General features: G+C 38.9%; 2 protein-coding genes across 2 annotated transcripts in view; both read right to left on the reverse strand.

The window, feature by feature from the left end:
* Nucleotides 1-4256: 4256 nt before the first annotated feature.
* On the reverse strand, nucleotides 4257-18758 carry zmp:0000000760 (collagen alpha-1(IX) chain). The gene is made up of 26 exons (XM_053333193.1): nucleotides 18680-18758; nucleotides 17584-17707; nucleotides 16595-16988; nucleotides 16423-16500; nucleotides 16232-16327; nucleotides 16092-16145; nucleotides 13530-13583; nucleotides 13388-13441; nucleotides 13255-13308; nucleotides 13032-13085; nucleotides 12891-12944; nucleotides 12752-12805; nucleotides 12323-12376; nucleotides 12120-12164; nucleotides 11964-12017; nucleotides 11835-11888; nucleotides 11688-11741; nucleotides 11473-11544; nucleotides 11352-11387; nucleotides 9892-9936; nucleotides 9771-9803; nucleotides 8114-8260; nucleotides 7453-7629; nucleotides 6572-6662; nucleotides 4755-4832; nucleotides 4257-4459 (listed from the first exon to the last, which is right to left on the reverse strand). Exons 1-26 carry the CDS (start codon nucleotides 18756-18758, stop codon nucleotides 4257-4259), a joined length of 2292 nt encoding a protein of 763 aa, XP_053189168.1.
* Nucleotides 18759-20594: 1836 nt separating this feature from the next.
* The window catches only part of dst (dystonin), a 105341-nt gene continuing 99347 nt past the window's right edge, over nucleotides 20595-26588 (reverse strand). Inside the window, exons 93-97 of the mRNA XM_053333182.1 lie at nucleotides 25980-26097; nucleotides 23865-24055; nucleotides 23543-23653; nucleotides 22862-22988; nucleotides 20595-21673 (exon numbers count right to left, since the gene is read on the reverse strand). Coding sequence (XP_053189157.1) covers nucleotides 21417-21673; nucleotides 22862-22988; nucleotides 23543-23653; nucleotides 23865-24055; nucleotides 25980-26097 — 804 coding nt within the window. The 3' untranslated portion in view covers nucleotides 20595-21416. The remainder of the gene's footprint in view (nucleotides 21674-22861; nucleotides 22989-23542; nucleotides 23654-23864; nucleotides 24056-25979; nucleotides 26098-26588) is intronic.

Raw genomic sequence — 26588 nt, forward strand, 5'->3', positions numbered from 1 at the left:
ACCAGAGAACATGGAGTTTTCTGGATGCAGGACAAGCACTGGATCAGTATACTGAGACATGCATAATGTACACTGTACCTTCAACAGAACCTGAAGTGCTTTTTGGATTTCTCCACTATGCTACATTTAAAATCTCATTCCACTTCATCACCCAAATGGACAGCAGATCATGTTCTACAAGTCAGCAATGAACAAGGTGTGAAAAGGCTACTGCAGTCCTTTCTCTGCAGAAACAGCTGGAAGTTGTTAGAAATGCAGAAACTGTTATCTGTAGAGTGGGCAGATCTCAGTTTTATCCACTGTAACAAGTTTTATCATGTTTGTACTCAGTGATAGGCTGCTTCGCATCAACTGACAGCCTCAGTATTTGCAGACTCTCTTCAGTGATCTAGGAAGCATGACAGTGTTCTGCACATTGCACTGTGAATCTATTTTAACATGGTTATATAGTCCTAATTATGTAGCAGGCTGTGAGTCATGTTGCTAAGTTATTGTTGAGTATAGGAGATCAATGTTCTAATGTTGTTGTAAAGTCAGCTAAAACATTGCAAAAGAAACAGTGGGGATTGCCAGTTTTGACAAATCACTGAACAGGTGTCACTGAACAGGTGCTGATGTCATCAGCTGTCATCCTATGATGAGATGGAGCAGCAGTGCTTTTCTGATCACGGCCTGATTGACCCTGAGCCTCAGCACACTCTGCTGGATCACACATGCAAATACTGAGCTGGTGTTTGGAGCCTGGGAGTGGCCAACCTGCTGATGAGACTAGAGTTTCCAATGCTGAGTAATCCTCAGTCTCTAGACTGGTGTCTGGTTTATAACCAACAGGAGGTGCACAGCGATCAAAAGCCTGGGGCAGAAAATCTGTGTCCTTATTGAGTTTCCTTCAAGACGCAACAGTAATTTAGAGAATTCTGTCATCGTGTGAGGATTATTGTAATATTTATCAATAATCCTCAAAATATGGTGGTGGCCATATTTAGAATGTGATATTCATTACATTTAACACTGAGTTGATTAGGGTTACATAATAATCCTGTTTGGGACAGATTTAAGCAGGGTAACAGGGCACGCTGTTTTCATTGAAATGTATCAAACTGCACTGAAAGCAACTGCAGCAAATCTGATGTACTTAAAATAAATTGCCACAGTAGAAGTAAGTGAAACTGTCTGCCAAGTGGGTAAAATCAGTGAGAAACAAAACACTGGGCACAGTTTATTACATCAAATTGTGGGAATAGGTGAAGTAAGGTAAGCCTGTGTACATAAATTATGTAATTGTGAGCTTAAAATAATAAAAATGAGGGCACTATTCACATCCAAACAAGATCATGAGGTCTATTTAATGTGCACACAACATCTCATGAGCAGAGAGTCATGAGTTGCTCCTGGACCCAGAGCCATGCTCCTAGACCTCTCATGCTGATGACCCCTTAATAGAAAGCATTGTATGCTTTACACCCTTTGTTACAAGGTGCAGATCTATTAGGTGTGTGCAGTGGACTTGAAAAGCTATTTTTCAGAGGCCTGAAGAAGTAAAAGTACTTCACTTGAAAAAAAGCCAACGGTTAACGAAAAGTCAGAATATAGCTGCATTTTTTGTGCAGCAAATATTACATTTTCTTATTTCCTACCGAGATAATCATCTCACCACCCTAAAGGTTTATCGTGGTACTCATTATATCAGGACATCATATTAGTTTATGCATACCACATGCTTTTGTGTGAGATATATGAACTGTACACTCAAATAATTATGTTCAGAGAAGCGTTGCCAAAAATCCAGGCAACTGATAACTACAAATGTCTGATTCTCTTATCGATAATATAATGAATCAACCTCAGGCAATCATATGGGGAAACGAAAGATGAAAGACGATCTAATATCAGTTAAAAGCCTCCTCTCTATTTGGTTATTTATAACTGCAAGTTAATAACTGCTCCCATGATATTGCCCTGCAGTCTGGGACAAAAGGAATAAAGGCCTCTCACTCTGTTCCCCTCATGACCATCAAAGGACCTTTTTTGTGCCAGAATCTTTAACATTTGGGGGGGAACACAGCAAATATGAATTCCTGTCTAATGTCACTTTTGCAAAAGAGTGAAATCAGTTAATAAGCTGAGGTTTTAAAACAAACATGCAGTTGGTTTGCAGCAGCATCTCATTGTGTCAATTATGTTACAATGTGGTAAATAGTTCTGTTGGTAAAGTCAGTGTGTAATCTAGAGCTGAACAAACAGTGTCAATTTTCTTTCACTTTTACATAACACAATAACACATTCAGCTTTTGGACTAGCAACTACAATTTGGTGTCTGGCAGTTCTCTGAAACCTTTTAAATAACTGCCTTAGGACAACATAAAACCTCTCTCTGTAATAACCACTGATTCTGCGCCATCACTTTGAAGCTAAACTGTACTGGGTTGTTTTAATCAACTCACATGCATTAAAACGTATTTATCATGATCACATGTATGGTTTGCCACAGAGATAAATAGTGAGCTTGTCTGAGGCAAGTGGTTAAACCCAGAAAGAACATTTCGGAGGATAATCGTGGATTAGTAATAGTTTCCATGACAGAGGTGGCCATAGCATCCTTTGATGGAACAAAACAGAGCGGCATGGCACACATGATGCTGCAGTCGCAGACGAGGTGGAGGATGACGATCTACAGTCGATGGGCTTCTCAGAGGAAACAAACGTGAGCCAGGAAAGACACAAGAAGGACTACACACTGAGCTCCTCCTGTGTTTCTCCATTAGATCTTAGTTGTGGAAAACATTTATTATATTTTTCACCTCATTAAGTCCTCTGTGGGCTGCAGGGTGGGTGGAACCCTCCCCAGAGTACATTGATCACAAAGCAGGGAAATCCCCTAGACTCCCAGTTGTCCCATTGCAGGGCTAATACATATAGATAAACATGGCACCACAATTTGGAATCTCCACTCCACTTGACCAGCAGATTTCCGGGCTGGAAAGTCCACACAGGAAAGCCCAGGCCATCTCTTTGTTGCTGTGAAGCAACAGTGCCACAACAATATCTGAAGAATCATCATATTGGAAATGTTGCTATTTGTGACATTGTTTGTTCTCATCGCTACAACAACCTCACGTCATCCAGGGGAGTGGTGCAGGTCATTAACTTTTCTGTTAACAACCAAACTCATGTTGCAATCACTGAAGTCAAATGAAACACAATTAAGATTTGCAAAAATGTAGATACCAATTAAGAATGAGTAGAGGTAGGATTTCTAAACATTTCACCTGGATACCAGATAATTCTAGCAATGTGAAATGTATATCAACTTTAAATCTCCAAAATTGTGGAACATTGGGAACAACATATTCACAGCACTAGAGTACTCCTAAAATCTGGAAAGATTTTAAAGCCACTGTGTAAAATTTCAATGTGATTACGGCATCTTTAACATTTGGATTGCATTAGTTTTGGTTCATAGAAATTTGAGACCATGTATAAACTGGTGCCACCATGTTTCATTCTCAGCGTACCCATGTCAGATTTTGTAGGGGGGAAGCAGAAAGCATAGAAAGAGCTGCCAAAGTGTCTCTTCTGATATAACCACTGGTTTTAAGGAATGTATACATTTCTAGATATGTATGTACTGGGTGACATCCAGGTTATGATAAACGTTTTAATTTTAAGAAAAATGCTCAGGTGTCTTATACAATCTGCACTTCTTACAGTATGACTACAGACTAACAAAAATAATTGAGCTGTACTGTTCTTGATACTTTTTAATATTTTGCAACTTTATCTTCACCTGAAAAACTATGAATATACAGTAAACAAACACATCACCTGCCTTTACTTTATTAATTACACTGACTCTCAAACTGTGTGACAGATATTGCTGTGATCATGAATGTGAATTAGGCTTTAAAAAAAAACACATTACTCTGATTACAAAAGTCAATACCATTTTTGGGTTTTATTATAAAGAACAAATGTTTAAAGTTAAGTCAGAGAAGTGAAATAATTTTAAATAAAACTATTACATAAAGATGGTACTTTTATACAAATATGTTCTGTTGATGTTGTCTGTAATTGTCTGCTTTGTTGATCCTAGAAATTCAAGCTCAGTATTTTTATCTAATCAGTTTTCAGTTGAATACATATTTACATAAAAAGTTCAATTTATTTGGCCAAACATATATTAACAAAACAAATAATCCAGCACCTTTCAACCCTTTCAAATCAATACTCAACTGTCCACATAGACTTTTTTTCCTCTATGGGCGATTCCTCAACCTGCTGGGTGCTTGCTGAGGTGTCCCACCAGTGGCATTGAGTTGAGCACACCCAGAGGTGAGGCAGACACCTGGTGGTCCTCTGAGACCTGCGTGGCCCCTGAGTCCTGGCCGACCTACATGTCCCCTCTCACCATGTTTCCCTGGCTGGCCGTTAAAGGCCCTGCCAGGACGTCCACGTTGACCTGTGATTAAAGCAAAAATGTTGTTTAGTCTTCGTCCCTCCCAGTGTGCTCACAGATTCCAAGAACAGTGCATTTACAGAGAGAAATTATTTCTTTTTTGGCAAATAACACACCCTTCTTACAGTAAGGTAACACCATCCCCCTTTTCCTGGTATTTAAAGCACAGACTCAGCTGAATACAATTTTTACACACTGGCACAGATGTGGACACTAATTTAATGCCTCAAAAAAACAAAAAGCATCTAATATGAAGCAAGTCACCAAAGAACATTAAAGTTTTGGAAGATTAACTTACCCTTTGGACCCTGGTCTCCAGTGTAGCCAGGTATGCCATGACCCTTGGCTCCTTTATCACCTTGTTCTCCGCTGTCACCTGGACACCAGACACATGTGCAGACACACACACACACACACACACACACACACACACACACACACACACACACACACACACAAACACACACACACATTTTTCTCTTAGCAGGAATGACAGCAGACAGGCCAAAATACTATTCCCCCAGGAGAGAGCTCTATTCAAGAATACGTCGTTTATGTTGATTAAAGGCCATATGTTTTACTGAGATCATTGTTAAACAAATGTTTAAAACACCTAGTAAATATTCTTCAATTTCACTGGCTTGGCATGGGAATGTACCATCAGTGTGACATCATGCAAGGGCCTCTAACTATAAATCAGAGCTGAGAACATACATCTTAGCCTACAAGTTTTAACAACATTGTATTGTACTTGATTCAGCAGTTTTACATAGAGTGGTTACTAATGAATGGTGGTCAAGTGTGTTTTACCAGCGGTGGAAAATATCAAGGTATATTTATTCATCTAATGTACTTAAAGGACCAGTGTGTAAGATTTAGTGGTATCTAGTGGTGAGGTTGCAGATTGCAACCAACTGAATACCCCTTCCCCTCTGCCGTCAAGCATGTATGAGAACCTATAGTGGTTATGAAACTCACAAAAAAAATGCAAAGGCTCTCTCTTGAGTCACTGCTTGGTTTGTCCGTTCAGGGCTACTGAAACATGGTGGTGCAACGTGGCAGGCTCTGTGAAAGAGGCTCTCTATGTATAAAGGGTTCATTCATAAGATAACAAAAGCACAACAATTATTTTCATGGGATGATACACTACTTAAAACATAATTATGAATATTATATAGCAATTCTGCAAAGTTGCACTAAATTACACTAAATTCTACACATTGGTCCTTTAAGTCCAACGGTGGGGCACACTTGAGTATTTCCATTTTATGCTACTTTATATTTCCCCTCTAACATAGTTCAGTAGGAAATATGTACTCTTACCACTTTAATACTTACTAGTTTATTTGTTGTTATGATTTTACACACAACATATGATGAGCTGTATTCTACCAATTTAATATTCAACTTACGTAAAGTTGGGGGAGTTGTGAGAGACAGATTTTAAAAAACAAAAGTCAAAATTGATGAAGCAAAGGCTAACATGCCCTGACTGCTCCAAAAAAAACTACGCTGCCCATTATGCAAAGTGAAAGTATTTTCCATGAAGACCTCCCTGTCTCGTACATTCCTACATCTTAGCACAGGCTTTCTGTTAAAATTTTTAAACATCAAAGCCCAAGAGGATATAATGCTGATGACATCACCAGGGTTATTTTACTCTTGACAAAGTTTCTCCTGACTAAAAGAGACTAAAATCAAGTGATTTTAATAGCCACTTTCTTTGAAAAGTAACCTTAACAATTGGATCATTTTGAATGAACATGCTTTTACTTGTAGTTTAGTATTTGTACTTGATGCTATTCGTTATAGTTAAACACATAGTTAACTACATCCCACAACTTTCTAAATCCTGGTCTTCAGGCGTATGTGGTGCTGCCTTTTTCCAACAAAGCCCCACCTACTTCAAACCAGTGACATAACCAAAATGTAATAACAAAAGTTTTGTGTTCATATTGGACGCCATCGCTCATAAACAGATGAAATGATAAGAAAATTAGTTCTCAATTTAAAAAAAAAAAGGATCTGGTTCTTTCTAAAACAAGCACAGGTGAATTATAGTTTTGATGATAATCATGTTCATGAATATAATCCGTCAAGTTTGTTTTTCCACACCTGTTTCTCCTTGTCCGCCTGCATCGCCAGGTTCTCCATAGAATCCCGGCTGGCCCACTTCTCCATCAACACCATTATTACCAGGGTCACCCTGACAACATCATCAACACGAAAAATATATCGTTAATCTTTTATGTTTTCAGTGAAACCCTTGTAAACCATGTGAACCTCGTAATTCCATTGTGTTGTTGTCTAGCACAGCAGTACACTGAAAATAAAACTTTCTTATCTTCCTCTTAGGTTCCACTATCCTCAGACCACCTCTCTGTACAAAAACTGAAAAGATTTATTTGGCTGATCACTCATACTCACAAATATGGTACAGTGCTGGTACATCACTATTCATGGTTTGGCATTAAGAACCACAACATGAGGCTTACTAGCCATAATCTAATATAGTGGAATATTTTGATATAGTGATGGCTTCAAGAGCGTTTATCAGCATGAAAGTCATTGTGATTAAAGAAGTTGTGGAACATGAATCGCTTCTACACTGCATAATAATGTGGAAAAGGCTTTCCAATCCAAGGCCAGACTAGATACTCTCCAAAAACTATTCAACACAGACCAAGTGTCTAGTCTGTGACTCCTTATTTGTCCTCATGGAGACGTGGAAAATCGTAATGTTTTCATTCCAAGCTGTTCTGCCAAATACTTCAGCTCTCTTAGTCCAGTCCAGACCCTTGCAATGTGTTTGCATTTTACTCAGCCAGAGGGACTGAAACAAACAATGTATGGAGAAAAGACTGTGCTCCAGCTGTACCACTATCTAAAGGTCTGCAAGAGGTGAGATCAAACTGATAATACTGTAAAAACAAAAACTAGTTTCTAGATTGGTGACGATTGACTATGATCAACTGAAAACCCAAACTTAAACTCACAGGAGGTCCTGATGGCCCTGTCTGTCCAGGTGGACCTGGAGAACCCATAGGCACATCCCCATAGAGAGGACAAACAGCAGCACACGTCCTCTTCACTGAGTTGGCAAAGGTGGACATCTGCTCCAGGACCACTTTCTTACAAACCTCAATCACGTGTTGAGCGGGGAGGGTCGGGCCCTGTGTAACAAATCAGTACCACATCCATCACTGGAAGAGACCCAACTCTGGGACATGTAATGTGGAATATTGTAGGACAGGACATGCTGAAGCAATGGCACACTCTCAGAGGAAATGCAGCGAACAAATGAAGCCAAGAATATTTCCTTAGGCTCATTATGGATTTATAGCCACACTAAACGAAACCCTTGCTGTGACTCACAACTAGCTACAGACTAATGAGAAACTGTTTAAATGTGTTCTTCACACCAAAGTTGTTACCAAACTGTGTGTGCCAGTAAATCAAACCACTTGTACAAATGATTACTTTGTTGTTATTGTACCATCATTCATATAGATGAAGTGGTAGTTATAGTAGAGACTGAAGAGCCTTACTTTGCATCATGAGTATAGTGTTGATTACATCAAATATTATACTGTAGCACTATAAAGTTTGTGGTATGAGCCAAAAGACAAAACATTCAGAGGCTTGTATTTTACTTACTGGTGGGCCTGGGGGGCCCTGAAACCCATCTGGTCCTCCTTCACCTCGAACCCCTTTGACTCCGACAGGACCTGAACGTCCAGGTGGGCCAGCTGGGCCGCGCTTCCCCCGTCCTCCCTGAGGACCCTGCTCACCCCTGTCTCCAACCTACAGAAGGGATTAACAACATTGGTCAGATTCAGCACATCCATCAGAAAAAAATGAGAAATAAGTTGTGTGCGCATGGGCACAAACTTTATGGCCAGCACTAACAACTCAAAAAGCTTATCATATCATAGTAACTAACAGTCACACAGTAACCAACAGTGTCGCTCTGCAAACTAGCAAGTAACCAAATGTCAGTGGTAAAAGTAAATATTAGTAGACATGCAAAATGCTAAGCAAAATTTTTTATTTGGAATTTAACAAAAAAATACTAAGTATAATATATTAATAATATGTACTGTGTAGAGTTTCATTTAGGTGTCAGAATGAGATCAAAACATGCTCAAGAGTAGCCTAGCTAACACCAGACCCTGTCTCAATATCATGCGAGATAGAGATAGGGTCTGACGAGGAGCCGTTCATTTTCTCGTATTTGAGGCGGGATCAACGAATGTTGATCAAATGCTTCTGTACGCTACTGGACAAGCTTACAGCCAATCATGTCAACGATAGACAATGACGTATTCACAGCCTGTAGGGAGCAGCGTGAACACATCCTTTTTATGAAGGAAAAATCATGTAGCGCAAGTTTTTGCTCCATTTTCAAAGTGAACTAATTCATTTAGCACACAAACAGTTGCTGCACCTCCATGGCCGCCATGCTGGATGTAAACAGAGTCGCTCTACGGTCGTCATCATATTGAGCCCGCTTCCCCATTCTGTGATTGGTTCCTTATCTCAGGCAAAAATGTTGTCTTGGTGGCCATGCTAACTTTCTGAGCGAAGTAAAATCTCACCAGAATGAGAGCATGGGTTTACCCAGGCTAGCTCAAGAGCTATGTTTGATGTTGAAAGAGAGGCGATCACTTTAGTACAACTGTGGGTGTTACCACTCTTCTCATCTCTTAAAATAGACTTTGAAGAAATGAAATATCATATTCATAAGTATGCTTTAATTGGTGTGTATCACCTGAAAATAAGAATAACTGTGTTTTCATTAGCTTAGAATGAGCCCTTTACATCTACATAGGGAGCGAGAGCACGCCATGTTACACTGTCATGTTTCTACAGTAACCCAGAATGGACACAGCCATCATAGGTTCTCTTACATACTTGGAGGGGTGGCAAGGGGGTTCACCACTAGATCCCACTAAATCTTACACACTGGTCATTTAATATTGGCAATGTTTGGAATGTTATTCAACGGACTGATATCAGACTTTTCAGACTATTTAAACAGAAAATAAGATGGATGTATCCTGTTCTCAAAGAAGCCAGTATAAATTTTGTAATCTGTCAGCAACACCAAATTAATCAGGGTGTTCTCATCAATGACCCAATTCTCATAGCAAAGTGGTCATGCTGTCTCTTTTTATTTAAATTTGAGCACCAGAGTGGAACAGAGTGGAAAATGCTTTTTTTCAACTATTAGTAATATAAGTCAATGTTAACATCTTTTAAATGTAGGCACATTTTCTGTAAATCAAGCTCTAACAACAAAGTCACACCTCACCTTTCCTTTTGGGCCCTTAATTCCGCTATCTCCCTGTAAAAGATAACAAATTAATGTTATGAATGAACACATTTAGAAGGGTGTAATAATGAGCAGATAAGATAAATATCTAAGATAGTACCTCTCCACCTTTACCTCCTTGGATTCCCTGTATTCCTGTGTCACCCTATAAAAGGCAAATGAACAATACAACATTTTTAGAGGTTTGCAAATATTTGATATATGTACATTTTTAAACTGACCAGTCAACAAAAGCATCTGTTAAAGTGCCACAGTAATAGGATTAAAAGTATAGTTTTTAATTGTCTGCTTGCTTTTTCTAGTTTGTTGTATATGTTGTGGTTTATGACATTGATTTCAGCATGCATACTTTTTTTTGACATCACCAAATCCTACACATAGGGACTTATAATTGTTAATTTGTGAGTCAATTTAATGTTTTTTAGATTTTAGTCTCTCTAGTTTGTATATTAACTCCTTCATCTTGGGATGTATTTTGAATTCATATGTTAATTCATGTTTTGGAGAATGGATTGTGCTGCAGGAGTGCTTTGGATGTTGTGATGCTTTGTTTCTCAGTGACTTTGGTTCATTGTTGATACCTATTATAGCCACTGTTAATCCAAGCTCATTATAGCTGCTAGTATTTAAGGAGTAAGTGCTTGTTACTGATACTGTAGGTTTTCAGTGAAGAACTCTTTGGGTCCTGTGTGTGATTCTTAGAGCAAACCTGATGATGTGCAATATCCTAAGTAATTGACACAGCATACGGACATTATTGTCTGTGTTCAGCAAATTCCTTGTTTCTCCTACATCAACCCTGTTTCATTAATCGTCACTCTACTCTCAACTAGAAGTTCCAACCCTGATCTCAAGAAGCTCCATCTATATGTGATAACCAGACATGGCCCTTCCGTTTCACACTGATCTTCATCCAACATCAGCTGTAGGTAAACAACTTGGTGTTGATGATGTATGAGGTATAAAAGCTAATAAGGAATCTTATAATCTCACTGTACTGTAACTCAAACATCATTTCCAGCCTTAAACAAGGCATTTCTGATTTCTTTTTTTATTTCCGTCCCTGGACAATAACCGTGAGAACTGTCATATTTAACTTTTCTACCAATTTAAATGCATCTGAACTTTATGAACATTTGTTTTATAGCATGGCAGGAAAACATAAACAACTGAAAAGCAGTTTCTGCAGAAATATCTGTCTCTGTAATTGGCATGGAACATTCAGTAAACATCCTGAGGGGGAGTTTAGCACTGGTTGTGACCTCCTGTCCAGATGGGGAGAATACGACTCACTATGCCAATATCCTACAAGAGAAAGCTGTCTGGAGATCTGACTGAATTACTTGCTGAAATGCTGGTTCTGAGTTTTGTGACTGATATGGCAATCAAGCCTTTCCAACAAGTCTTCCCTAAAAGAGATTTGAGGAATGAATTTGTAATACAAAATATCCACAAATTGTTTAAACCAGTAAACACTTCCCAAATGGCTAATGGTGGCATTAAACAGTAATTTTGCTCTCATTTTATATTTCTAATGGGAAATGGATGAGGATGTATTACCTTGGTCCCTGGTTTTCCAGGCACACCCACGTGTCCCTGTGAAGATATGCCATGGTTTAATGACTCGAAGAAAATGAACTAGTATTTGGAGGAGTTTAGAAAATTCATCTGGAGCACTTACAGTAGGTCCCGGTGGGCCAATAAATCCAGGTCTTCCTGGCTTCCCTGCAGAACCCTTGTAACCTCTTGGGCCCTCGAGAATAAAACATTTATTAAACCAACCTAAGGGACTGCTTTATTCTTTGTCGTTTTCCTTCAAGATGGTAAACTACTTTACCTACAAAACGTATTATGTGCTTGTCTTCAGTGATTGAAATGCCTGAAAAAGTGACTTACAGTTCGACCTTGGGGACCCATTTCTCCCGCTGCCCCCAGGGCGCCTTTCTCTCCCTATAAAAGACACAGACCGCAACAAATAAATTTTCTGAAAACAACACAATTATTTACATTTATTTACCAACCCAAACAAGATTAGCAAGTTACCTCTGCTCCACTTAGTCCAAAATTTCCACTGAGGCCTTGTGGTCCTTGATAAGCCTGTGCAGAAACAATGACACTTAAAAATATAATACAATACATTATCAAGATATCAATGTCAGCACCATACAATACCTCTATTCCCGGGTCACCATCTCTGCCTGTATACCCTGGATCTCCAATAATGCCCTGGGGAAACCGTATCATTATTATAAAACCGTATCGATATTGTTATTATTTGGGAGATGAGTGCTCAGGTGTGAGGCTGTAAGTGTGACAGCAGTTAATTACCTTTTCTCCAATAGTTCCAGCTCTGCCCACAGGTCCTGGGATCCCCTAATTTTCATAAGTTCAGACAAAAACATATCCATCAAGTTTTGCATGCAAATAATTCACTTTCAGATATTTGTGATGTTTGAATAATGGTAGGAACCAAAGCAAACAAAAAGCAAAAAAATATTATCTTGGCATTCCAATCAATTTCAGATACATACAGGCTGCCCCTTCTCTCCAGGAGTTCCCCTCTCTCCAGGATCCCCCACAATACCCTGTCAAACATCATTTGAAACAAATGTTACATTTATGCACCACATCTCATCCTGGAAGCAACAAAGTGTACCAAGGAGCCCTCCTTCATATACACTAGAATAGGTTATCATTGCGGCTGTGGCTCCTATTTCAGTGACTCACCAGTTTATGTTGATATAGTTCAGACCCTCAGATCTCAGCCAGAATCCATCCACATGGACTAATGTTGTTTATGGAGACGGCACATAAACCCAAAACATTGCTCTATTCCAGTGTATTACCACATTAAAAATGATTTAGTGGGTCTCCGCACACGCATGAGGGGATTTTGAAGGTAGACAAAGAATTAAGAGTATCCTATTACGGATTATGGAACAGGGAATCCCACAACTCACCTGCTTTCCTTGGGGTCCAGAGCGCCCAGCTGCACCCGTGGGCCCTTTTTCTCCCTACAAATGAAATAAAACCTTGATGTGAAAAAATCATAATATCCAAATCACAAAAAACAGACAAATAGGAAGGAAAAATGAATACCTTAACTCCTTGAAAACCAGCAATTCCTTCGTATCCTGTTTCACCTTGAGCACCCTTCAAGGAGGCCATAATGTTAATTCTACAGTAATTACATAATCACTTGCAAAAGAGTTCAATACTGTGTCTGAAAGGTTAACATACAACTTCTCCTGGTTCCCCGGTCTCTCCAATGTCTCCAGGTGGTCCCCGAACACCCTTTAATTACAGGCAGAATGTTAACCCTCTGATTTATCTATAAAGTTGTACATCTGCAACAACAAACTGTGCAGAAATCCAATGAAAAGTCTGTAACTTCATTAGCTGGCTGCAGATTGCCTCATTAAAGTAATCCAATTAAAACTTAAAACCCAGCAGAAGAACTTACCTTAAAGCCTGCTGCCCCTTCTAATCCTTTCAGTCCCTTGGGACCCCTGTCTCCCTGTTAACACAACACCTCGTTAATACAGATATTCAATATTTCAGGGTAAATAAATAATAATCTGAGAGTGATGAATTACCACTTGGCCCCAGAGTCCTCTCATTCCTTTCTCGCCTTTGATTCCCTCTTCACCCTGAGGATGTGTTTGTGAGGCTTCATTAATAAATCTTGAGAATAAGTCAAACGGAACCCTGATGGGAGCATATAAAGACATAACTTACCTTTGGGCCCGGCTCACCAACGTTTCCATAGTCTCCTGTGTTTCCCATGATCCCCTGCAACATAAGCTTGACTTAATCACAAGTGAGACTTGTTGCACTGCAGCAATTAGTTTGTGAATCGAGTAGCTTGAGGAATAGAGTGTTTAATGTGAACATGAGTAAGTTTTTCCACTAAAAGACAGTCACTAATAAGTTATGGGAAATTAAGCTTTGGACCCATCAACAAACTGTTTTGGCAGCATTTGCTCCTTAATTAAACACTTGGAAAATATCAGTTGACTTTTCCAGCAAACTACTGCTGTGTTTCACCTGTGCTGTGCTGTGCCATATTTTGTTTGTTTCTGGTTTAGTGTCTATTTTGTTTTAAGTATGAACATATGGCTAATCAAACTGTTGTGTCTAAACTTCAAGCTGACACTTTGGGCAAGTTAGTGTCACCCCAAATGTGTAGTCTATAGTCTTTCGTACCAAATGCAATTAAGATACTGGATTCAAGGTTACTTTGAATTTAACTTCTCCCATTTTGTATTATTGTAATGTTGTCTACTGCATTTATGTATTGTAATGTTTCTTGATGCAGGGCCCCTGTCACTTGTCCTTATCATATCATATTGTCAGTTACATTATGTTGTTTTTTAATGCTATGTGGTAAAGCCAAAGTGACATTAAAAGTCCTATCTAAGTAATAGTTTTGGGAAATACCCATTCACTTTGTTGCTGAGAGTTAAAGTATCAACACCATTTTTATTTCTTATATCTCATCTAACTCTGGACACGAAGGGGAGTAGGTGTATTGCTCAAAATGTCAAACTATTCCTTTAGCATACGTTTTAAAAATCATAAGACAAAATGAACATTAATGTAAGGTCATTACAAACTAAGTATTACATCTGATACATTTCAGTCAATTTCAAATGAGTCGCATTAGTGGAAAATATACACAAGCATATTCAGCAGGATTTAGGAAACATTACTCATGAATATAACAAAATGGACAAATATTGTTTGTACAGATGCTGACTTCCTTGGTAGTAGGAGGAAAAGTGTTTTCCATTTGGCTCTGTTTCACTGAATCAACAAACATGTTAAACAAGGCCAGGATGCCTTTGTGTTGTGGGTTTATTTGATCATCTCACCTAAGACTGTTTTTAAGCAAAGTCAGCTGGGCTGGGAGGTTAACCTCAGAGATGGCCGACAGTACGGCTAGAGGCATGAGCGTGAACTTTACGACATTTTAAGGCGGTATAGCTCTGACGAACGCAGGACCACACATGAGAGGGACAGTTCATATATCTGTGCCAGGAAATGCCCTCCTCAGATGCCAGCAGGGGGAGAGATAAACATGTTGGAGCTCTGTGATTCACAAGCTGGCAAGAGGTCAAAACTCTAACGAGTCACACAAGACAGATGTTTACTCCCAGATGAGCTGCAGCTGCAATGCAGGACATGAATATGTAGCATGAAAAGCTCTGGAATTGTGCTCTGTGTGTACGTGTGTCTACAGGCAGACATATGTTTGCGCAGGCGGCATGGGGGATTTCCTTGAGTGCAAAGGGCATGTTAAACGCCAAACCATCACATAAGTATATAAAAAAAAATCTCTTTCTTTAAAACACATGTTCTCTGGACTTTGTTTAACAGACACTCAGATCTGCTCCAACACAACAGTGACTGCTAAGCATCAAAGAGATTAACAAATCGTAAATTTAAAGTGGAAATAATCACGTCTGCGGCTCCCTGAAGGATATGAATATGAGTGTATTTGTTCATTCACTGATCCATGTGTGACTGGCTCCTGCAGCAGAATACTTTTCTTCTCCTTCATTATCATTTTCTACCCTCTTCCTCTCTTTCCCAATTTGGTCTTCCTGTGGTGAACAGGATTAGCCTTATCCACAAAACTAAAGCATTTACAAAAGAAAACATTTGACAAATTTCACACAACAGTTCAGCAGACTAATGCCACTCATTACACACACTTGCAGGGTGGTTATTGCTCAACTGCCTGTTTTTCTTGTGTGTGGGATTCATTATATTTGGCTCCGTTTCCTCCAAATGGAAAAGCAAAACCATTAGGACTCCTCCTGTGATCTTTTGCCAGTTTGAGTTAAATCCTATATTCAAAACCAGGAGGTCCAGTGTTGCAAATGAAGATGCAAATGTCTATTTCAGAATGCAGAAAACTAATTTATTGTCACATTCATATTGGTTCGTGCTTATCTTGGCTTCGTCCTAAATCTTTTGCAAAGCAGACATCAGTTTTGAAACTTTGAAAGGAGCCCCTGTGTTTACTATCGCTAAGTGCTTCTGCTTCCAGATCTGTTTCCATCCTGTCGTGTCTCAGTTGTGTTTCTACTGCCATTTTCCACAGCTTTGCTGCTGTCTCACGAATGAGTTTTACAATGTCATTTACCCTCAATTCAGTTTAACTCTTTCTTGTGCAGCCAGAGGAAGTGGGTAGTGCTCACGCTAAGAACACACTGACTAGACACACCAGAGTGCTCATGTATCCAGTGTGACATTACTTTTTATCACTGAGAGACATATAGTACATTTATTTACCCAATTTCCTTGTCTTCCCCGGTCTCCGGGTTCTCCTGGAAGACCGCTGTGACCCTGCAGAAGAATTTTTAAAATGTCAACATGTCTCAGCTTGCCTTATTAATATGTTCAGCCAATTTTTACTGCATATGCGCGCTCACCTTAGGCCCTGGAGGTCCCTGAATCCCAGGTTGTCCATGCATACATTTGCAAGATGCTCTTCCAGCTGTCAGGCCTATCTCTGCATACCCGCCACACTGTAACAGTGGGAAAGGTGAAAGTATTGTTTTAAAACTACAAAACCATCTTTAACAGAGGGAGTGAAAACCTGCCAAAATGGGAGTTGACTCACCACGTTGGAGAGTTCACAGCAGCCCTCTGAATAGGCCTGCTCTGGGTCACATGACACTTCCATCTGCTGGAGGTCCACCTGAAATGAGGCAGGACAAAATATGAGAAATTAAAGTTGTATCCTATGTTACAATATAAATATAAAAATAGAGAAACCCAAGCTGTGAACGTACAGACACTGAGCGATCTCCTGCAGCCCGCTTGACGATGGAGGTGTACCCGTGGTGGATGACTGGCCTTGGCTCATCAATAGACTCTATGCTGACCTCTTGACAGTCTATCAGCAGCTTCACTTGGTTGCCCTTCATACTCAGCGCCAACTTGTGCCACTCGCCATCAAATAGCTTTTCCACACCATGGAAGGTCCTCAGCATCTGGCTCCCATGGGGGCTGGTGTAGAAGAAGTCCAAGGAGCGTGTGTCACCCTGGAAACGTAGGCCAACTTGCTCTCGTCCCTCAGGGTCGCTGACCTGCCACAGGTTCCAGGATTTCTTGGCTGTGTCCTTGGTCACCTTAAACGTTGCGATGACAGAGTAGTCGGAGGGAAGACCATCTGGGTACACATCGCTGTGACATGAGAGTGAGGTTTAAAGAGCTGGATAACATCAAACAGAGACTACTTTCTTCACAAAATAACTAAAGGCTCTTTGTGGGAACATAAGGGTTTATTTATAGTAAGTAGAAACAGCTTAAACTTTATGCTTTATGCTTTTAACTTTATGCCTACATCGGTTTCAACACCCACATTTCTGTGAAAAAATGTTTATGAAGCACTGCTTAGAAACCAGTTTTTGTGTCTTTAATTTGACCAAAGTACATTGTTACTGATCAAAAGGCAAAGCTGCCTTCATAAAGGTTAAAAAACACAACACTTAGATTCTACAGCCATGCTAGCAGCTCTCTGAGGCTGAATTTAGGCACAACTTTGCTTTGAAGTAGATGCAAATGCCAGCATGTAAACATGCATACAATGCTAGCATACTGGTGTACATCAGGGTGCAGTGTGATCACTGTTGCTTGGACACTTCAGTGTGGGGTCACAGTCTCAGCCAGAGAGGGCAAAGAGACACTCCCTACTTTCCATCATCATGTTATGTTACTAATCATGTTATACTGATCAGCTTCAATAAAATAACCTGGCTCATTGAGTCCATTACTGTACCTCATGGTCCTGCGTAGATGGATGGAGGGGTTGATGCGGTAGGCCACTGCCTCAGGTTGCGAGCCATCCACTTGCTTCACTCCTTTCGACTCAGGCACACGAAATTCCTCCAGGAGATCAAAACCTCACAGCACACACACACACAGCTCAGTCTGACGTTACACTGATTCAGCATCAAAGGCGCTGGACTACTTCTAAATCTCACGTCAGCGCTGATATCACTGCTTTTTAAAATAGTTGCATTACTCATTTTCATTAATAACACTATCTCTTCACAGGTAGCATGAGATCATTTATTAAACCACTAACATGAGGAAGCATATGGGTGGATTTGGCACCTGAATCACTGGAGGTTCTTTGCTGCAATGAGGTCAGCATGGAGGTGTGTTTTTTGTTAAAATGTGTTGATGAAAATTGGTGAAAGATTCTGAATACAAGTAATGTCTCCAGTAGACATTGAATAAATGTGCACTGTCATGCGTAACAGTCAGTGGGCCTACATAATATATATTATATTCAGCATAAGAATGACTGACTAATTAGTTGAGTGCTTTCTACTGGCATTGGAATTACTATTTATTTGACATATTTAGGATTAGGTTTCTGCTTACACATGGAGGAAACATTCAGTTTTCACATTTGACATAAAACATTATGTGAACTGCTATAGCAAAGAGACTTAATCGCAGAATTTCAGTGGTTCATGTACACAACTTAACCCCAGCGTGACCTCTTGACCTGTGAGTATCCACATAGGCATTGAGAGCTCATCCACTGCTGTGAAGGTAAATAGACTATGAACAAACACTGACATCTGCTGGCCAAGGTGTGGTAGGACAGTTTTCAACTTGGAGAACCATAGTAAGAGCAGGTGAATAAAATTGATCAATAAGATGAATATATATTAATTCTATTCAACCAGAAATATCCTTGCTAAGTTTAAAAACTTATTTTTACAGGAATGCACCGGCTAAGATAACATGTCCACCACAGGACAACTATACAGCATATCATATTAGGAATGATTAGTTAGTGTTAATTTTTATGCAGTGGTATATTCCAGTCATCATATGAACTTTCAAAAAGTAAAACTTACTTGGCAGCTTTTGACTGTGGGTGAGTCCCGAGATGGCAAAGAGCACTGCAAACACCAACATATCTTTGTAGGCTGGCATTTTCAATTTTTGAATGTTGAAGGCTATAAGTACCTGTGGTACAGCAATCAGATAAATGGATGAGTATAGGATATTGATTAGAAGTCAGTCCTCTTGTATTTATTTAATTCTAAAGCTATCAACCCCTACACATAACTGATAAAGATTAAACAGTGAGTAGTGGTAATATAGTATTACAGCCTTATCTATAACTATACAATTTAAAATTGGTTATCGGATTTCCTTTATATGCCTCATAAATATAAAGTATTTGTATTTATTTTAATGTACTCAAATTCAAAAACTTAATGGGATAATCTTTCTTCTTTATTGTTTTGTCCATGAAAAACCTTTTAAGATTTAAATATCTGGATTAAACAATTAACACTCAATACTGAATCAGATCCAGAACTGGTCAAACATAATCCTCTGTTTGATTAGCGTTCTGAATCAACAGCAACCTCAATTTACTTTCTACCTCCATAAAAACTACTTTTAATAACAGATCAAACCAGAGAATATTGTAGTTACTTACATATTCCTGAAAAACAAGGTACCAGGGCTCCTGCAGATGGATCTATTCCAGTTTCTGCTGTGAGGATATATCCCACTCTAAAGTGCCATGCCCAGGCCAGACTTTGAGCTGAACAGGAGGACCATTCAATCTAAAAATCTCTGGGTCTCAAAGGAGCCTGACCCCCGTGCTCCACTCCACCTTTGGTCCCCAGGGGATCTGTCTTCTCTCATAGGTCAGTTAGATGTCCAGTCACTAGGAGGTAACACCATCCAGCAAAGTCATCACATAAAGGAAATGTAGCTGAATATACCAGGAGCCTTCATGTAGGTTAAAGCTACTATCAAAGGGGACAATGACAGGAGTATTGAACAATATGCTTGTACTGTTTAGGTAGGCAATGTTTCGTTCATCATAGCTCTCCAAAGCTTTGTGGTTTTTGTGTAAATCTGAAAAACATGTTTATCTTCCTATTACAAATCCACTGGCACAGTTAGAAAGCAGACTTCTTAAGAAACATAGCCTATAATTACTTTAAAAAACAGTCACAGGGGTTTACTGTGTGTTCACTCAAGACAGTGTTTCACCATCTGCAGTCTCTCTGAGATACAGATGTAGTATGTCACAGATAAACACAAGATGATCTGCAAACATTCCACCAAGAGACTGCACCTTCAATCTAAACCGCCACACTGAATCCAACAACTAGGCTGTAGGGAGAGACTGATAAACACAAATGCACAGTCAATATATGAGGAATATTATTATAAATATTATATTATTATAAGAGGGAAAAATGACAAAATCTTCCAAGTAAAGTGTTATAATTCACACCAATAATATCACTGCAGTTTATTTTGTTTGCTTTTTAAGCAAAAAGATCACCTGGCCGCAATCATTATATTATTATTATATTATTGATTAATCTGCTAATTACTTCTTGATTAATAATTTAGAATATAAATAAAGAAAAAAAAACTGAAAATAGTGATATTGGCCAATCATATTTTTCTAAAGCCCAAGGTGAAGTCCTCAAATTGCTCAATTTGACCATCAACAGTACAAAACTATAAGAGATCAACTTTATTATCACAAAAGACAAAGAAAAGCAGCAGATCCTAACAATCAGTAAGCTGTAAACCAGGCAATGTTTGCCTAACAAAGGTTTAGACAATTAATCAATTATTGGAGATACCTGCAGGTCCAAATTCCAAACTTCCTTAAACTAAACTTTTAATGACCATTAACCTGCTTTAGTTCAGCAAGATGAAAGAGAGAAGGAGTCATGGGAGAGTAATGAAGAGAGAAAGCGAGCAGAGACACGTTTGTGGTCCTCACCAGTCTCTGGTGGCTTTCTGCAAGCAGGTTTATTACAAAGTAATGTTACAGTAACAATTTCAGCTCTACCGAAATTAACCATACATTGACATGGATGCACGAGAGAATGTCTACATGAAGTGGCACCTCTTCAAGGCCAACACACACACCACTGTGAGGTGTTCAAACAAAACAAGGACTGCAGCTGCTGACATACAAACAGGACTTGAAAGCTTCATTATTACGAGGTTTCTGCTACTTGTTTTAAATAGTGTTTTCAAAGGTTTCTGCAGTGCTTACTGGGGTTTATTGTAGTTATATTGCATTGCCCTTTAAATGCATGTTGACAGTATATCGTAGCACTTAAATAGATAATTGCAGTGCCTCAAAAATGGTGCCAGAATGCACCATGTACTCCAAACATCAGCATACATAAATTACAGTACATTCAGTAACTCTCAGAGCGCAATCCTGCGTGTTGCCCTTGATTAGTGTGTAGAAATGTTAGTTCACCGTACAACATAAGTCATTCCCGGGATTTCTAGTGTTCATCAAACCTCTACAGGTTTTGCCTCAATAAAATTAAATACAACAAAAACATTTTGACATTTTTCACAAAAAATAAAATACATTAAAAACAAATACACAAGGCGATTAACAATCCATTCACACATAATATTAAACCATATTGCCTCTCAACAGAATATTTTACATCTTGCAACAATTTAAATAACACTCAAAACATTTGCAGTCTTTAAAGTTAGATATCTTCAGTGTCCGTTACTTGTTCGGGGTGCAACTAGCTTCTGGGTTTTTTTTTTGTGTGTGTTTGTTTTCAAGGCAACTGACTATCGCTTGGATCCCTTGGCCACTTTGCCCGTGGGAGTACTTCTTCTCTGAGGAGTGGGGATCTTGGAGGGTTTTCCTCTTTGTTGGCGGGATGCGGAGCGCGGCGTGGCTCGGCTGGAGTCACCGACTGTTTCGGACATGTCTGAGCACACAGACTGGATGTCTGAGATGTCGAAGTCAGAGGCGTCGCTTCCCCTGCGGCTACTCCCTCGGCTGCCAGCTTTACTTCCAGGTCGGCTTGAGTTTCTCCTCGATTCTAGAGCAAGGCAATTAAGGACAGTAACTAATTAACCACTGAGAAAAAGCCAAACCCTGCTGGAACAGTCGCAACAACCATTATCTCAGATATGTGACCAAATAAATATTGACAGCCATCTTTTTGCTACTCCTCAAGTACCCATTCTCTACCATCACCTGTATAAACTCATGTTATTTTCATTTTGTGATTGCTGTTTGTAATTTGCAGAAGGGAAAATGTTACTAAATATTACTATTATTTGAATTTAGTTTTTTTTGTGGCTATACCTTCTGTGTTTATGACATCTTTCTTCTGATTTGTAATCACTGCACCATCCTATTTAAGTTTTGCTTTATATAAGGCTATTGTTACAGTTTTACAATTGCTTCCAGTAACAACTACAAACTCCATCTTCAACATTTATTGGATATTGCATATTGGGGGCAGCGGAAGAATCAGAATCACTAAAAGAGAACTGCATTTGCCTTTATACCACATTATTCACTCTGTTTCACAGATCTGGACTTATTTATTTCAGTAACTGTACCAATGGCAGCAATCAGTAAACACAACTCCTGACTTCAAACAGCCCTTCACTGACCTCTGTGTGTCATCTTAAACACTACACCAACGACACCCTACAGACTAGCCTCTGATCTTTAAAAGATCCACTCCACACATGTTTTAAGACATAAAAATACTGTGCCTGATGTGTGTTTTTAAATAAAAATCCATAAAAACTAACTAATTAAACATGGACGGGAGAGGGAGGACTTTAAACCCAAAAAAAGTTTATTACAATTAGATAGAATAAAATTCATTAAAATGTTTAATTAAATGTTTAAATTTATTTAAAATTCATTAAAGTTGTTTACTTAAAATGTTGGATTAAGATGTTAACTTTTTGTTTCCCTGTTTTTAAAGGTTTACAACCTAATTCATTCAAAAGACCAATCAACTGACAAAACCAAAAGGAAATAAAAGTGATTGAGTCCAAATATTGAGTTGTCCTTGTGTCCTTTGGAAGGTGAACAAGTGGAGGACTTGACACTCATCTTGTTTTCTATTCAAACTTATTGGTCTTCAACAGTAGCAAAGCTATTTTCATTCCTTTAATTCAGTCTGATTCAGACTTGAGAGGGAACAGACAAACAGTCCTCTTGAAAACATAGAGAAAGCACAGAAAGCACGTTGCTCTCCACTCACCACCTATTGTCTGTGCTCGAGCCTTGAGCACGGCAGCGTTGATCAACGTTCCCTCCTCACCCGACTGGAAGCCTTTTCCTGACAAATATCCAGGAAGACGCAATTTGCTGCCTTGAACTGGAGTTCCCTGTTATAGACAGAACTTGAATTACTTTCATTTGTTATTAATGGTTGTTAACTGCATATTAAGACAGTCGTAATCATGTTATACGTAAGTTGCACCAAACTTCATTATTTAAAACATTGAGTTAGTTTTAATTTTTTGATATTCAAATCCTTATGTCCACAGCAACTTTGGCACTCTGCTATTAGCAGTTAGTGTTTGGATTATATGTTAAACCTGTACTGTAATAGAAATTCACACTGCTTGTTCTACAACTGGAGTTGATCACATGTAGTGGCATTAATCAAGCAACAATTAACTGTTCAGTGTAGTAGTACATAAAGAAGCTTACAGACCCAACTGAAATCTCTAAGTTTCAGGTTACTCATCACAGAATAAATGCAGTAAAATAACAAATAATATAATGATAATAAATATATAATAATATTTAACTAAACTAGGCACTTTATTTAGGCCTACTGGTAATACATTTTCATTGTCTCTGTTATCATGAATATGTAGTAGATTTCAGTTGGGTCAGAAGTCTGAAGTGTTCCACATCATGTTTGTGACTATACCTCTGAGGATGACCCTTGGCTCCCAAAGGAGTCGGATGATTTAAGAGGAGTGGAGGGTTTGCTGTTTGTAAGCCATGGCTTATCATAATTGCGGGTTATGTGTTGGGTTGTCTGGGGAACAATGGCAAATGAAAAACACAAACGTGGATTCACAAATCAAAAAAAACTACAAGGAACACTAGATGGAAGAGGAGAAGAACAGCGGAAAACAAACAACGAAATGATCAAATAATGCAAAACAAATAACAGAAGAAAATCAAAATGGGGAGTGAACAAACTACAGCATGATAGACAACTACTGAATGTGTGTTAGGGTTCTCACCTTGGGTGTGCCGGTCACCGCTGGGGCTGATGGGATGGCACAGCTCTGACTGGAGCAGGATCTGTTGGGAGACGCTCCTCTAGACGACGGCCGAGATCTGCGGCCTCTGTAGCGGAAGCTGGCCATCACCTGAGTGGTGCCTTCTGGGAGGATGAACTTCTCTCGCAGCTCCATGTTGGTCCTGCCTTTAGCTAAAATCAACACACTCCCAATGAGTCACTCCACATAGATCCGTTCATGAATTGTTATTGTGCTGATGAACATGATTGTCTGCTTTTAAATATTTGAAATGAATCAACTTAAAAGTCGGGATTCAAATACTGAATGAAAATAAAGCACAATGACAACATAAAATCTCATGCAGTTTCACATCTCCTCCATCCTGTCCAACAGAAATCCAAACACTACTGCAGCAGTAATGGCATTAACTGTTTTTATCCAAACAAGCAGTACTTCTGTGTTTGGTTGGATACTAAACAAATGTTGAAAAAAAAATGTATCCATAAACATTTTAGCGCAAATTAGAAGAATTACTAAACCAAAAAACAAACTAAATGGAATAAACCAAACAGTGCTTGCACCAGATGTGTTAAAACAAACATACATGCAGTTTTAATGGCTAAACCACATTGTAAAACAAAGAAAACAGTGCAACAAACTGTGTTTCAGCTTTGATCAGTTTTTGTTTCAAAAGGCGTACAGAGCCGTGTTGCTCTCCTCAATGACCTGGTTAGACAGTTTTATATTTAATCTCTTGAACCCTTCACATGGTTTTCAAAAATTCTCATTTGTTTGATTGTCAAGCAAACCTGAAAACTGCAAAAGAAGCTCGGCTCAACACTGCTTTGCTACACGCTGAGAAAGACAAAGAGCTACTTTAGAGCCTCAGGGAAAGTAACAGCAGGTGATGTGACTCACACCAACGATTGCATGCATGAAAAACTAAACCAGCTGAGTTGTGAGTGGGAGCTGGTTTATGAGAATGCCATTCATGATGAGTGCTCAATACAGCTAGTACACACGCCAGGACCAACACACAGCGGCACACACTCGGATGTGCAGACACACATACCACTGGTGGGTTCATGGAGCAAGGTGAGAAAGTGTGAGATTTGCCAACCTATAGGAGACTGAGTAATCGAAGAGTTTGATTCCGAGCGTAACATTTTGCTCCCGTGGTGATGAACTAGAAGAAATGATATCATGTTCAGCAGGAAGAAAGAAACTCATAATTAATACAGAAGACAGAGGAAACAAGCAGAGCACAGGAAGCTTTAGCACCAGATGTGGGCAAGATAGAGCGTTTTCATGCTAATAAATGTATGTAGGTTTGTTTATTCTTGCTGTGTTATTTTACTGAATTCTTCCTGGAGATTTTTTACCATATCTGTAATATTTCTCAGAGCTCTGTTGAGATGACAAACACAAGCTTTAACTAGAAAGTAAATATCCATTGACAAGATTTAAAAAATGCTGATATTCAGCTAATTTTACAATAAATTCAGAGGATAACAGAGGATTAGACTTTTAAACTCAGCAAAGCCTTCAAAAGATCTAGAACTTATTCTGAATTACTATATCATATTCGCTCACATTTGTTTAAAAAAAAAAGTCACTCAGAAGTGGGTCAGATGTCTTTAATCACCAGTAATGTATGTAAGTTCATGTATGATATGGAGAACGAGCTAAAACCTTTCATTCTCTACTGAAATGCCATTCACTGGACAATTTATTTACTACAGTGAGGCCTGTAATTTCCTGAATACATTATTTTCACTGTCTCACAGTTAAAAAATATAATGATACTAAAATAATATTCATCAGGAGTGAATATCCCTACATGTACATGTCGTACACAGCAATACAAATGTTGTTGTTAATCAACTGGACAAACATAACAGGATTTTTGGACGCCTCGCTGAAACTCCTGAAGATGTGTTAATGATTGTAACTTTACACATTCAAATCAATTTATCCTCTTTTAGTACCAAACTGTTTCACCACACTTTAACAAACGAAACTGTGTAATACTAATGTGGACATTTAACACATTCTTAAAAATTGGACTTGCAACTTCTTTTAGTATTTTCAAGCTGACTTGACCTTTAAACTCACCTCGACAAGGGTCGTTCTTCACCAGGAACTCATCCAGAGCCATCCAGCCTCCTCCCACCCGCACCATCACGGTGCTGCGTAAAATGCGTACAAGGCGAAGCTGTTGAGAGTCTCCAAACTATGGCGGGCAGAGGTGGGAAGGAAAACAGAGAGGATGTGTGAAAACACTGAATCTCATATGTATCTTCACTTTCTCACTGCAGGCTTTAACCTGAGCAACACTGGAAACCAGACTGGAACCAAACTTATTCCAAAGAACTAATTTATTTTTGTGTGAATTTATATTGTCTTTTTTTCAATTTAAGTGCAAAATTGAACCAACAATTAAAAGTTGCTTTTTATCTACTCCAGGGCTGGTTTTCCTTATCATGTTGCACAGGTTCACACAAACACAATTTTGACACACTGACATTGATTTCAGCAAAGACACAAATTACACAGAGGTCAATCCAACTGGTCTTCTTCCATTAGTGTGTGCTGGTGTGTGTGATTCAATTTCATTATTTGTGAATTACTATGTAATTTAAAGTGATTAACATTTAATGCAGAGCCTGATTGATTTATGCAGATGTATTACTGTTTATTTTAAGCTGACATCCAACAAGGAAA

Source organism: Scomber japonicus, chromosome 14, assembly GCF_027409825.1.
Source record: "Scomber japonicus isolate fScoJap1 chromosome 14, fScoJap1.pri, whole genome shotgun sequence".
In the NCBI taxonomy this organism is placed as follows: domain Eukaryota; kingdom Metazoa; phylum Chordata; class Actinopteri; order Scombriformes; family Scombridae; genus Scomber; species Scomber japonicus.

Bases quoted from the DNA above. Each gene is read 5' to 3' on its own strand.
- zmp:0000000760 (XM_053333193.1), bottom strand. From the start codon at position 18,758: ATGCCAGCCTACAAAGATATGTTGGTGTTTGCAGTGCTCTTTGCCATC. The intron at 13,584-16,091 runs GTAAATAAATGT...CTTATGTTGCAG, and splicing joins GGGGAAGACAAGGAAATTGG to GGGATCATGGGAAACACAGG. The intron at 12,165-12,322 runs GTATGTATCTGA...TATGAAAATTAG, and splicing joins CTGGAGAGAAGGGGCAGCCT to GGGATCCCAGGACCTGTGGG.